Source organism: Tamandua tetradactyla, chromosome 10, assembly GCF_023851605.1.
Source record: "Tamandua tetradactyla isolate mTamTet1 chromosome 10, mTamTet1.pri, whole genome shotgun sequence".
NCBI lineage: Eukaryota > Metazoa > Chordata > Mammalia > Pilosa > Myrmecophagidae > Tamandua > Tamandua tetradactyla.
In genome coordinates, this window is record NC_135336.1 from 104864318 (window position 1) to 104877076 (window position 12759).

The 12759-nt window shown below is 36.3% G+C and overlaps 1 protein-coding gene across 3 annotated transcripts in view; it reads right to left on the reverse strand.

Annotated features, from left to right (window-relative positions):
* The window catches only part of TTC3 (tetratricopeptide repeat domain 3), a 98242-nt gene that overhangs the window by 49051 nt on the left and 36432 nt on the right, over window positions 1-12759 (reverse strand). For all 3 annotated transcript variants that reach the window (XM_077119091.1, XM_077119092.1, XM_077119090.1), the window contains exons 15-19: window positions 11932-11992; window positions 9716-9776; window positions 7344-7431; window positions 3747-3881; window positions 3037-3117 (exon numbers count right to left, since the gene is read on the reverse strand). In XM_077119091.1, coding sequence (XP_076975206.1) covers window positions 3037-3117; window positions 3747-3881; window positions 7344-7431; window positions 9716-9776; window positions 11932-11992 — 426 coding nt within the window. The remainder of the gene's footprint in view (window positions 1-3036; window positions 3118-3746; window positions 3882-7343; window positions 7432-9715; window positions 9777-11931; window positions 11993-12759) is intronic.

Consider the following 12759-nt stretch of genomic DNA (forward strand, 5'->3'; position numbering starts at 1 on the left):
GAAACACCTCTTTGATAAAAAACTTTACAGAGCTTAGAGCGCATTTTGCATATTCTCAATAGTGGAAAACCTCCATACTTTGAAGGTACTTTGTTTTCAGGAAAAATTCCAAAAGACACTGGTACTAAGCAATACTGGCAATCCCATTAATGATCAAATAATAGATGTCACTACAGAGTGGGCTTATAAGTAGCTCTGACGCCAATTCCGAAGGAGGCATTTCAAAAATTTTTGAATAAGGGTTATATTGCAACAAATACATGACCTCCTTCAGGGACTACTCAGGATATTGAAACATGTTTATGTGTATAAGCTCTACCAAGCCCGTTTGTTTTTCTTTTAATCAGTCTCACAACTTTACAGTAAATCACAAATGTAAAAAACTGTTTCATCAATTCTGACAAGGCAAAACATGACAACCTGACATCAGGAAGCCTTGTCCTGAAAAACCTAGGAGAAAAATGGAATTAGACAGGAAAAATCATAGCACTGTTCCATCAAAAACAAGGGAAAAGCCAGCACTAGGAGAATGAAGCTCAGGCACTGCGGCTCACAGGACAGAGGCGAACAGAAGGAGGGCTGAGATTCTAATTATGTAGCATTTTAGGGTTAACCTTCATCTAGCCAGGGAAGTTTGAACCCCAGGTTGGTAGAAAGGATATATTTATACCCGAGTTCCTTCTAGAGCCATTTCAACATTTAAATAAATTCTATTACAGTTACTAGATCTATTCATTTTTAGCCTGAAACTTAAGATGCCAGAGTTCATTACAGGGCATAATTTAAAATCATAGAACATAAATCATAATGCTGAAAAGTGCAGGCAAGTAAGCATTTCTGTAGAGCAATGAAAGGACAGGAGCCAGGGATGTCACACGTATCCTCAACTACCCACTGACAGGCTGGGTCATGCATGCCAGGCCTGCAGTCTAGACTACAAGAAAAGCCCCAAGTACCCACTATTCAGAACTAGGAGATACTATCATCTTTTTTTTGCTTTATTAAAAAAAAATAAAACATATTTATCCATGTGACTGCTGGACCCTGATTTTGTAGCTCAGCTTTCTTTTCTAAAGTACCAGTTTCCCAGATAGAACTTCCAACCTATAGTATCAGAACCATTGTCAGATGCTGCCTTTTGATATTTCTTGGCGTTTTCTAATATTAAGCAGTTACGAATAGAGAACTTTAATAGTCTACTCTGCCTTGAGAGTCAAATAATTTCTAAAGCACTTGCCTTGGTCAAGTTGTGTGGTTTTTGAACCTTGATGAAAAATGAAATTTAAAAATGTGAGCCAGCTTGGATATTGTTCATCACTGTAATCGTTGTGACACTCTTCTAGTAATAACAGTTTTAATGTATGTATATAAACCAAAAGGGACATTGGCAGCTATCAGAGGCTCATTCTGCATTGTATATGCCTATTTTAAACTTGATGTTTTCTAGACTTAAGCTCTTCTTTTCTATTGTTTCTGGAGATCTCTTTTATCTAAACTTGCTCATTTCTTTCCCTTGGATCACATATTATGGAGTGTATATTATACCAGACTTGATTTGAAACTGGTGCTTATAGGTGGATCTGTAAAACCATTTACTTTAAAGTCTTGTATTTTACTAAGTAGATGAGGTAGTGCATTTAGAGATGGACCCCCCTGATGTCCCTGCTGCTGGAGAGGAGCTGTGGAGGTCCAGCAGGGGCGGCTGCCGCCCCCCAAGGGGGCTTTGCCCATTTTTAAACTTTGTTGTTCACGTTTATTAACTTTTTATATTAATGACTATAGAAACTGGTATTAAAAATTGTGTATTACAGGACTTCAGTGTTTACATAAATGTTACCCAAAAACTACTTTCTTAGGTAAGTGGTCAGGATTATGAAAAATAGACTGTTGTATGAATGCATCAGTTTTACATTTACCTGAAACTTCATTATAATTCACAAGGTAAATTTAATCCAAATCGAAATTTCTTTCAACTTGTTTATATTGCTAACTATATAAATTTACTTGTTTTTAATGGTCATTAATATTTTAATTGGGTGCCTTTTTTTAAGTAAAAGCAATTAAAAAAAAAACTATGTCCATATAAGACTTGAGATATTTTCTTTCACTGTCAACAATTCGTTACCCTGAATGTGTATTTGTACATCATTTAGAAAAATTTGTTATGCTTTATTGAAAAGCCCTGTTATGAGATTAATGTTGACTTTCTCCACAACCCTTTGTGTTTGAATTGTCAGATATGTCTAAGAATCTGCTGCATGGAAGGCTCTGGCATCTTCAAATTTATTCTCTTATTTAATCCTCACTTTAGCTTTGTATAGAATTTATCTGAGTCCTGAATATATGTACATTTTTTAATCAATTAGAGAAGTTGTAGGTTTACAGAAAAGTCCTATAAAAAATGCAGCATTCTCATATACCCCATATTGTTGACACTTTGCATTAGTTTGGTACCTCTGTTACAATGTGTGAAAGAATATTAAAATAGTACTGTTATAAAAAATAAATAAATAAATAAATAAAACAGCATAGCACCCACAACTGAAGTCTCCTTTCTAACCTCCTCAGATCCATTCCCTTCTTCCAGCTCTAAATGCAGCCATTTATCTTAAAATTGGCATAGACCTGGTCCAGGTTTTTATACTTTTATAAGATGTGCATCCATAAACAATAAACAATATCATTCTATATGTTTTTCAAATTACATAAGTGGTATTACAATGTTTGTTATGTTTTCCAACCTGCCTTTTTCCCCTCAACATTATGTTTTGGAAACCTAACATTCATGATACATTTGATCCTTCACTTTTTATACAAATCAAAAAAGTAGAATTCCACTAATTGTCTGGCATCACCTTTTTCTAATAGGAACACCAACTAAATTTTCTAAAAAACACAAACCAAGTTAATCTTAGCTATTTCAGAAAAAATTATCAAGTACACAGAAGAAAATGAGCTACATAAGAAAACTATTTTTACATATCTTCTGAAATCAATGTCGTATTTTAAATGTTTATTATCTCTATTAAGTCTTACCTCAGGCTGTCCTATTCCCAGGAGAGAAATGGCGAGTCCATAAACCACTAAGACATAGTTAATCATGGCCAAGCTCAATTGCTGTCAACAAAAACGCTCCAGTTAAAAATGTGAAATTATTCTGTCCAATGTGCATTATACCAACCTCCTAACCAAACCTTAAAATAAGTGCAACAAATCTCACTAGTCAATATGATAGGGCTAAAGGCCACGGAGAATTAGAAAATACATATTTTGCAAAGATTTGAAATAGATGGCTATCAATCAAGTAATTAAAACACAGAATCACTGTCTCATTCCTTGTAGGCACAATTCATAATAAGTTAGGATAATTTATGATTAATGTGATTCCTTTGTCTCTAAATGGGTAGTAGCGATAGATTAAAGATATTCACTCTCCTACAACCTTGTGCAAAGTATTTATTTTTTTGCACAAGCTAATACTCTTTCTGGATATAAAGATGTGACTACAATCAGTTCAAATCCTTGATTTAGTATTTTTTAAGAGAAAAAGCCAGGTGTTCTAATGAAAACACCTCTTAGCGCAAGGAAAGATTAGAAACACAGGTCATACGTTGAGTGTAACCTGGAGCAGACTTAGCAGTGTCTAAGGAAGGCCAATGCCATGTAGGTAAAACCTTTTTAAACGCTTCTACATTCACATGAGGTGCATGAGCATTGGTTCTCAAGTTATGATGCCTCAATTTTACCTTTATCTTTTGAGGATCTAAACTATTGAGCAGTTCTGTAAAGGCCTGTGCGGCACTGCGGCAACGCTGTTCCAGCAAGGCTGTGTACCCATCTTGAATCAAGCCTCGCAGCATTTTCATTATATTAGAAAAATCCTGCAAAAAATAAATCCTGTTGTGGTGATCCAAATCTGTATATTTTTAGTCTGAAACTTACGATGCCAAATTTCATTATAGGGCAGTAATATTTTAAAAACCGATAAATATTTAAATGAATATTTGAATTACACTATTGTGAATTATACTCCTTTCTCAGCACAGCATCTTTAAAGTGCAAGTGAGAGGCACGGCCTTTATCATCTGGACCTGACACCTTTGCTGCTGCCCATTTTAAGAAAGGGTGGTTTTATCTGCATAGCTCATGTGAACAATTAGAAGCCCAGAATAAGAAAGAGGTCCTTTAATTCTATATAGACTATTGTAATGCCTGGATACATCCTAGAGTATATTAAACAGATAATAAAAAAGTATTGGCAAAGTCCCTTGAGGGATGGGAGAAAGAATACAGAACTATTAAACCTTACCATCAGGGAATCCCCTGATACCGTGTCAAACTTCAGGGACACCCAAATCAATAGGCCATGCCCTTGATCCTGAGGGTCACTCTTGTGAAGCTTATGTAGGTAGCAGAGAAGCTTAGACTACCTGCAGGTATGCCAAAGAGTTTCTTCGTCAAACCTCTATTGTTGCTTGGATGGGGCCTCACTCTCTCTAAGCCCAACTGTGCAAGTGCAATCATTGCCCTCCCCTACAACATGGGACATGACACCCAGGGGTGAAAGTCTCCCTGTCAACGTGGGAGATGACTCCCAGGGATGAATCCAGACCTGGCACAGTGGGATCAACAATTTCATCCTGACCAAAAGGGGGAAAAGAAGTGTAACTAATAAAGTACTAGTGGCAGAGAGAGTTCAAATAGAGTCAAGAGGCTACTCTGGAGGATGCTTTTAAGCACGCTTCAGGTAGACCTTGCTACCTGTCATAACCTGCCAAACCCCAACCAGGACCATTCCAGCCAATCCTAAAGAACACCTAGGGGCAATCTATAAGATTCCACAAGGGTTTCATGTACTAGAGTAACTTTCCAGAAACCTACAACCTCCAGATGGATTCCTGGTCAAGATAAGCCCTGAAACCTAGAGGGCCCAGCCTCTCTAGAACATCAGCTAGATTCATCTCCCTACCCTATATTAGTGACAGATGCTTCCAATATGAAAAATTTAGGATGGCCATAGGACAAACACCCCTAGAGAAAGGGATGGAAAGATCAAAGGTGATGGTGGAGTTATACAGTGAAGCTAGGATTTAACAAATGAACATGAATGTTGAATCATTAAATTGATATGTCTTTTAGTCTCCAGTATCTTAGAGCAGGCTGAAGTAAAAACCTAAAATCGTGGAACTGTATCCCATGTCAAACTCTGAAATATGTTCTACAACTAATTGTGGTGCGGTGCTTTGAAATTTATAGCTTTTTTGTATGTATGGTATTTTTTAGAAAAGAAGAAGGAAAAAATGTCGATTGTGATGGTAAAAAAATATTTAAGCCCTCTAGCCTCCTCCATTCTGGAGCATTAGAAGGAAAAAAATCTGAGAGAATCGGATGGTAGTCCATGACAAACTTTGGGATCTGTCCTGTAACTACTTGTTAAAGAGTGCTTTGAAAACTATTGCTTTTTTATTTCTTTGCTTTTTATACATGCTTTGTTTTTATACAATAAAAAAGTTAAAAAAAAAAAAAGGGTGGTTTGTTTTACACTACATGGGACTAAGCCTTGCTCACTTCTTCACACTAACAGAGAGGACTTCGAAGTTTTAACAACATAAAAGGAGAACATCAGACCATTTAAATAAGTAAATTGTTTGGCTGAGACTAGAACAATTAGGCACATAAGAACAAGCAATCAATTTACTGACCAACATCAGGTTGTAACAATTGCATCCTGCCCTGGAATGAACCTTAACTGCAACCAAGGAATGGATAATCGAATCTTCAGCTGTACTCCTGCTAACACGTACTCACATATAACTAGGTAAAAATATCTGGATAGGTATCAGCAACTTAACAAAAGGGAAGCGTATAGGAAATAAAAACCACGAACAAAAATGATGTACACGGCACATCTGAATTTTCAACTTAAATTAAGTGTGAAAACCTTTTTAATTTGAATACGTGTGTGTGCTTATGTTATAATTTGAATTCAGATTTTAGTTACATGACAAAAGCTTTAAGCCACAAAAGTTCCATAAAGGTTAAAGAGGCACGACTAGCATTTAAGCCTAGAGCTCCTAACCATCCACACGCATACCATGTAACATTCCTCATTGTTCCTGACAAGAAAGATCCAATAGGAGATGCCACTGTGCAAAGAATGGAAGGAAAAGCAGTTTGGCCACACTAATAAAAGCTTTCTGCTAATTTTCATTCCACAAATCAAAAGTCTAGGAGAGAACTTTCCCTAAAATATGCATGGAAAACAGTAGTTCTACAAACTTGGGACTTGTTAAATGACTTAAAATGCTCAAGTAGAGCCATATATATGTCATTCAGATATAAATGTGAATTTACAGATGATGTCCTATCCCAAAATTCTGGGTCTTAGACTTTGAATCAACCGATTTTAGTACTTTTTACATTTTGAAAAACCAATCTATATATCCTCTGGTTTCCACTGAAAATTTTCTCCCCAATATAGAACAACACATTGAAAACTGCCCAAGACCAGCTAAATCACACCCACTGAATACCCATTTCTCTCTCAAGTCTTCAGCTTACAAGGGGGCATCAATAAAAACGGGCTGAATAAATGATAAAGGCTCACATATAACTGCCATAATTATTTAAGTCATCTCTTGGTCTTCACAGATTGCCTTTTCTACTTAAGTCCTTCATGGATGGTTTTTAGGGACAATAAAATCAATGTAAAAATACATAATTAATAAAATCTCTACTTGTTAGAAATTGTAATGTTTCTATGCTAATGACTGGAAATTTGTTTCCATAAACTGCTTGAAACATGCCTCATTCCAACAGTCCTTTGTAAGATATCATGTACCTAAAATATCTACCTGAATTTTCAAATGACCCAAAAATTCTATTCTAACTTCCTGAACTTTTTTAACATTTACTAAATACTATAAAAAGAACTTTATATACAAAGTGATTTATTAATGTTAAATCATTCAAAGAATACAAAGTTTGATTTTCAATTATTATAGAGTAGGTGTGATTCCAAACAGGTGAAACCTCCAATTGTTTAAATTATATTATTTTAAAATCGTTTAATATTAATTTAAGAATTTAATATTTTAGTGCTACACCTCCGGAAGGCAAACAATTTCACAGTGTTAACCATTAACTAAATCTCCAACATAATTATCAAGTTAATATTTCAACTAGTGATGTGAGTTTTTAGCAATCATATCAAATTATATTTCTATATCTAAAATTATTTTTAAAATCTCAGAAATATACAGGATTTAGACTTAATTCACGTGAAAAAAAAAAAGTTTGCTCAAAAAGCTTTCTTTTTCCATTAGAATTGCCTTTTCCATTACCTGGTGTGCAGCTCTGGAAGATTTAGACAACAACTGTTTGTCCAAGATGGTTTTCAAATCTATCGAAAAATTCGCCTGTGAACTAGACCTAAAAGAGAAAAGTGTTTGTTCTGAATCCATTTTAAAACCAAGCAGTCTACTTACATGAAGAAAACAAAAATATTTACTGCAGATCATTTTAAACACTGAGCAAATAGTTATTAAAGTTCCTAAATAGAAACATTACCAAGATGTTGATTCTCCCCAAATAAATCTCTCAATTCAAGGCAACCCCAGTAAAAGTACCTATAGAAGTACTTTTCCATAGACCAGATGAGCTGATTCAAAAGATAACATGGAAGAGTGGTGCAATGGTTGGCTCAGTGGCAGAATTCTCACCTGCCATGCTGGAGGCCCAGGTTTAATTCCCAGAGCCTGCCCATACCAAAAAGAGAGAGGAAAAATAAAAGATAACATGGAAGAAAAATAGCTTCAGAAAAAAACCAAAAAGGTGGGATTTGTGCTAATCACTGAAAGTTTTCACCCGTCTACCGAAAACAGAAATGTGCCCAAGACGTACTGAAAAGATGCTCAATCTCACAGCAAAATGTAATGACATATAACCTTTGAGCCCATCACCGGCAAAGGTCAGAACGTCTGGCTCCCAATGCTGGTGAGAAAAAGGAAGACTCAGGACCTCTCACAGCTCAGCAGGAAGTAAACTAGTAGTTACTAATTGTCCTCCCTCCTGTGAGGACAATTTGGCACTATCGATCAAAGTAAAAACTGCACATCTCCTTTGACACAACAATTCCATTCTAGAAATTTATTTTTCATATATACAAGATCAAGTGCACAAAGGTACATGTGCAAGGATGTTTACTAGGGCGTGTTTTGTTTATCCTCTGCTAAGGAAAGAAAGGAAGGGAGGGAGAAGGAAAGGAAGTGAGGGGAGGAAAAGAAGAACAAAACCTAAAAATATGATAACAGGGGCCTGGTAGGAAAATAGGATTCATCTGTACTATTAATTTATGCTAAAAATTTTGCACCCTTGAAAATGAAGGAAGCAGACCTCTATGGTTTATAATAGATAAAAGCATGTTGCAGATCAGAATGGTTCTAGTAACAATGAAATCAATGAATAATTGGTAAATGAATCAATTATTATCAATGAATGATAATAATAATGGTAACTGAAGTGTAATGAGCATTTACTATTATTCAGAGTCCTTAGAGCTTTATGTGGTCATCTCATTTAATTGTGAAATAACCCCATGCCATTATCAAACAAAGAGCCTTTACTTTGAAAAACTGAAACAAAGTATTAGGGAAATAAATTTATCTTAACAAAATAGGTTAAAATTATAACTATGCTGTTCCTAGAATGTTCACGGAACAGGTTTTGGTTCCCTTTCTGGAGTGGGGTAGTGGATAGACTCAGGATTTTTCTGCCAAATAAAAGAATAACATAAAAAAAAAAAAAAAAAAAAAAAGAATAACATAATATACTTTATTTTCATTTGATACTTAGTTTTTGTAGCAGCATCAACAAAGGTCATTTTTAAAAAAATTTGGAGCTTTATTAATTTCCTTGGGTCTCTCTTAGTGCTTTGATTCCAAACCATTCTCCTTGAAGGACCATCATGAATTCAGTCTTAATAAATGGAAAAAGAATATTGACAACTGGTATTCAGTGTGGTAGATAAAGCTTTGCAGTTTCTCCAACATCACTTTTATCAATATCATGAACTTCTCTATCAAAAGAGTCACAATTTTACTTCACAATCAGTTGATACCTACATAGAAAATGGAGGACTAATGATTAATATAGTTGGGGGGTGCTTGGTAGAACTCAGTGGTCAGCTGATAGTAAATATTTTCCTTTGACAATAATGACTCAAAGGGCCTCAGAACGTACACATTTCCATGACTGCATATACACAGTAAGTTTCCAGATAGACAAGAAATTATTAATAGTAGGTTCCCAGAAGCCCACTAGAGAAGGGGTTGCAGGAGAGGTGAAATAAGGTAAGGGGGGGAAGGAAACTTGACTTTCACCTTATACCTTGCTGACAAGTTTTTCCTCTTAGCATGTATTTTAAAATAAAAAAAAAATGAATACTCATATGTCTCATATTATATGACTTTTAAAAATCAGTATTAATATCCAGGATAATAATCCTTTAGCCAAAATTGATCCTGCCCTAAAGACATGCCTTTGACGTTTGATTTCAATACTCATCATAATAGATAAATATATTATTATGTGTCTTTGGATGGCAGATAAACCATCACAATGGTAGTTAATATTAAAAAATTTTTTTTTTCCCTTTTTCTTGGGAGGGGTACATTAGGGACAAAGAAACATATCTCAGGGAAAAAGAAACCCATACCTCAACTTCTCCAAGTCATTGTTTCTGGATCTGTGTCTTCCTTTATGTCTTGGAGGGGGACCTGTGAATATAAATGTATTTGTTCCTGAAATCTGTACATAAAAACCTACAAAACTGAGAGTAAAACAGTATAAAAATATGACAATTGGACGAAAGCAAAGGAAGCAATATTGTGTGTGAGTATAACTACTCACACACAATATAAGACAGAGTATAAGACAGAGTATAACTACTCTGTTTTTTTTAGACAAAAAAAAACAGAAGCTACTGATGTTTTTCTACATATGCTACAAAATTATCATAAAGAAGTAGTCTAATAATGTTAAGAGATTTAGGTCTGGAGTAGAGAGAGGCCATGGCTTCTGTTCTTAGGAGTTTACAATCCAGAAGGGAAGAAAAGAGAAGTTACTTCATTAAAAAGAAAAGAAGACATCAGGCTGCTACTGACATTAATTCTGTGGTGAGGAACTGTTCTCCTAACTCACAAAGGGAGAAATCACTTTAGCTGGAGGGAAAGCATCAGTGGGGATGAAGCATTTGTCTCTGGTTATGAGGACAAGGTTTGGGAAAAGACGGCCTGAACTCAAAATGGAGATGATTTTAAGAAACAGCAAATAAGTCTGTGTGATTTGGAGAATTTGGGAAGGGTGGGAGGTGTGAAAAAGGCTGCACAGGGAGCCGGGGTGAGTGTTTACAGACCCTGTGCTTCAGCTCCTCCAGGCAGTGAGCTCTGGTTTCATATCACTGGACATTACTGCAGATTTGGGGGCAAGGGAGTGACAGGATCAAAGCTCTGCACAGGAGGGTTAGTATGGCAGGAGGGACAGGCACATATGATGGGAGCTTTTGAGAAAGAGGGCACAGCCATGTCCAAGAGCCCATGCACTCGAGAGCAAACAAGAGCCTGAGCTGGTTCTGGTGCCTCAGAAATCAAAAGGGGCTTCTGGGCAAGCAGAACATTTCTGGTTTGATTTCTACTAAATGACCTTGCATAAAAATACTTAACCTTAATCATGAGACCTCAACTTCTTCATCAGGATGGTGAAGCTGAAAGGTGAGTGATGTCCAAGTTTTATTTAAAATTTGGTGTTTGATAGTAATGGCCTAAATTTTCCAAAAAAATTTTTATCCTCGAAGATTTTCCATGTACTCTTTGAGTTACTGTCAGGTAAGACAGTCTCCTGACTGTACTTCTGCTACTGTGCTAACTAAATGGAAATGTCCAGGAGGAAGGAGCTGAACGGGTGGGGGTTTGAGCCTGAGAGAAAACTGAGCCGAGAGTGGCAGCAGATGGAAATGGACGCTAGAAGGAAAAACGCTGAAAAGAAACACAGAAAGGAAAAGAGAGCAACAGAATCATCAGAAAGACACGGACTTCACCTCAACACCCCATCAAGAAACACCACGTGGAAGCTTGATAGAAACAACTGTTGTCTAAAACCACCACCACCTTGAATCATCAGGAAAACCTATACTTTCTTAAACTTCGTTTTAAAAGGCAGGGAAGCATATAATCTACTTTAGAAATACTTTCATCAGAATCTGGTAGTATAAAGGGAGATTGAGAACATAAATGAAAAGTTTAAATATTTGTTTCCCTGGAGCTCTTAATGTCCCAATGTTGCCAACTAAATGAGGTCCTGCTGTTTGCCTGCAGATTTATTAGATGCATATATATAATGACATTTACTAAGTGAAATAATTTAAAATAAACTAGAGTTATCCTAAAACATCCACGCTCAATGGGGGGGGGGTGATATGGCCCCAAGTGGGTAAGATTAAAAAATCATACACCTTTTATATATAAAGCACAGATGTACCTACAATACATAAACACATAAATGGTATACTGGGGATATTAAAATTTCATGAGGGGGGGCAATTAGGGAAAAAAGTCTAAAAAGCCTCCTGGGGGTGAGCTGGAGCAATAAGAAAAAAACACTGAGAAACACTGGCCTTAAGGAAATTAGGAATCAGACCAAGAAAAGCATATAAACTTTGTTTCCTTTCCATTCCTTTTATTTGGATTTTCAAAATTAAATTTGCGAAATGAAAACTAAGCTTTGATTTCAAATAAACGTTCAATGTTTTCTTAACATAAAAGCATTTTAAGTAAAAGCAGAGCACTAGCAAATGTAAGTGAGGCTTATGCAAATTTTAGGGCATAAAAGTTTAGGCAATGCTAGAAAACAATTTACATAAGGAAAACAACTCACCTGATGGAGCACGAAATTCTGGACAGTCACAATCATCTTCTTTCGAAGCATCATTTACCACCTGATCATCACAAAAAACCTAGTGAGACCTTTTTTTTTTTAACTACAGCAATGAAAAATTCAATAGCTAAATAAGAGATCAGAATCAAATAGGACAGAATTCATCAGTGTCCAAAATAAGCAGCAGGTTATAAAGCCTTAATGAATAAACAAACAAACAAAATGACAAATAATGATAAAGGATTGTGATACAATATGACAAATTCCTGAATAACAAATTCTATTTCTAAGCCCTGGTATGATGCCCGACACGGCAGCTACTGAATACACGCTTATGCTGAATTCATATGATCACATTTTTCCCGTATGCTCCTCTCTCTAACTGAATAGTCTCTTCAAGATTTTCAAGATTATCAATGAACACACAGAAGGATAGAAAAGTTCCCTTCAGTGCTCACCACTCACTCAATCCCAAAACAGCCATTTTCTCCTTTTCTCATCAACTACAGAGAGAAATACAAAGGAGGACGTTGGTGATACCTCTCAAGCTAAGTACACCACATTTCAGAGAACCAAGGCACAGATCGTGGGGGAAACTTGTTCCCAGTGCCAGGCTAGAGGCTGTGGAAGTCCCTGACCAAGGACTCTACTGGTCCCAGCAGTGGACAAGGGCTGGAGCCACTGCCGTTAAGGGAAACAGGGGCCGGAGAGACATCTCTGGAGAGATAGGGAGGGGCCTACTAGGCCCCGCCCAGTACAAGATGAGGAAGCGGGGCTGGTACAGTGCCAGGCAGTCAGATAGCTGGCAAAAGAGAAAAGGGAGGAAAA